Below are 943 nucleotides of genomic sequence, written 5' to 3'. Positions count from 1 at the left end.
AATAAAAGATAAATGACTATAGAAATGGAATGGTTTTGTAGTACCAAATCCTCGAAATAGCTTCTTTCAGAATGTCATATCCATTGATGACATAAGACTGATGTGCTCAATTTACTGATATAAAAAGACATACTTGAAAACTACAATACGGTAGGATGATAATTATTTTTGCACAGGACACTCTTGAAATTAGCATAAACTGTTTTCATTACATCATATTTATCCTGCTAACTTAGAATATCTAGTAGTTTTATTGTTAAACATATTTCATAGAACAATGAAAATTATATCTTAAATTTCCAATTATTCCAATGTAATAAAATTAGAGATGGAAGGTGGGGTGAGGGACAGGAGAAATACTGCAAAATTTTATACTTCTCTTTGAGTTCCAAATCAAATAGTCAATTTAATGTATGATTATGAGTCATCATAATTCTCTAACAGGAAAATAGAAACTTAAGAGAAAGTCATCTTTAAAATTACAGCCAAGGAATGACAGCCCGGAAGTTAGGTGACTTGCAATGGTCACTGATCACATTCATGGCAGAGCCATCACTAGGCCCTTTCTCTCCTGATTCCCAGAGAGGTCGCTTTCCACAGGAGGAAATGTCGTGAACATGGCTATGCTCACAGAGCCAAAAGAAAAGTTCTTACCGACTGTAAAACTGTTTCAGGACTTTTATCTTCATGCTCATGTGATGCCTTGGTAATTACTCGAATAGTTTCTTCTTTCAAGTGCTTTGAGAAATCACTTCTTGATGGCTGCTCTAGATATTCTGGTTCTCCTGCTTGTGCTTCATGAGAAAAGAATCAATTGTATATCTAATATAAATCACAGAATCTATACTGAGATGAATCTTTTATTTATTTCTAAATCTGAAGTTACACAATAATCAATTTTAGTTGTCTATTTAAAGTAAAATATATCCTTCAACATATAGCA

At 32.8% G+C, this 943-nt stretch overlaps 1 protein-coding gene across 1 annotated transcript in view; it reads right to left on the bottom strand.

The window, feature by feature from the left end:
• USP25 (ubiquitin specific peptidase 25) overlaps positions 1-943 on the bottom strand; it is a 173,247-nt gene that overhangs the window by 28,851 nt on the left and 143,453 nt on the right. Inside the window, exon 18 of the mRNA XM_012647362.1 lies at positions 655-794. Coding sequence (XP_012502816.1) covers positions 655-794 — 140 coding nt within the window. The remainder of the gene's footprint in view (positions 1-654; positions 795-943) is intronic.

Source organism: Propithecus coquereli, unplaced genomic scaffold (genome assembly GCF_000956105.1).
Source record: "Propithecus coquereli isolate 6110/MARCELLA unplaced genomic scaffold, Pcoq_1.0 Scaffold263, whole genome shotgun sequence".
Lineage (NCBI taxonomy): Eukaryota > Metazoa > Chordata > Mammalia > Primates > Indriidae > Propithecus > Propithecus coquereli.
Note: the sequence above shows the minus strand (reverse complement) of the source record. Positions and strands in the feature narration are given on the sequence as shown.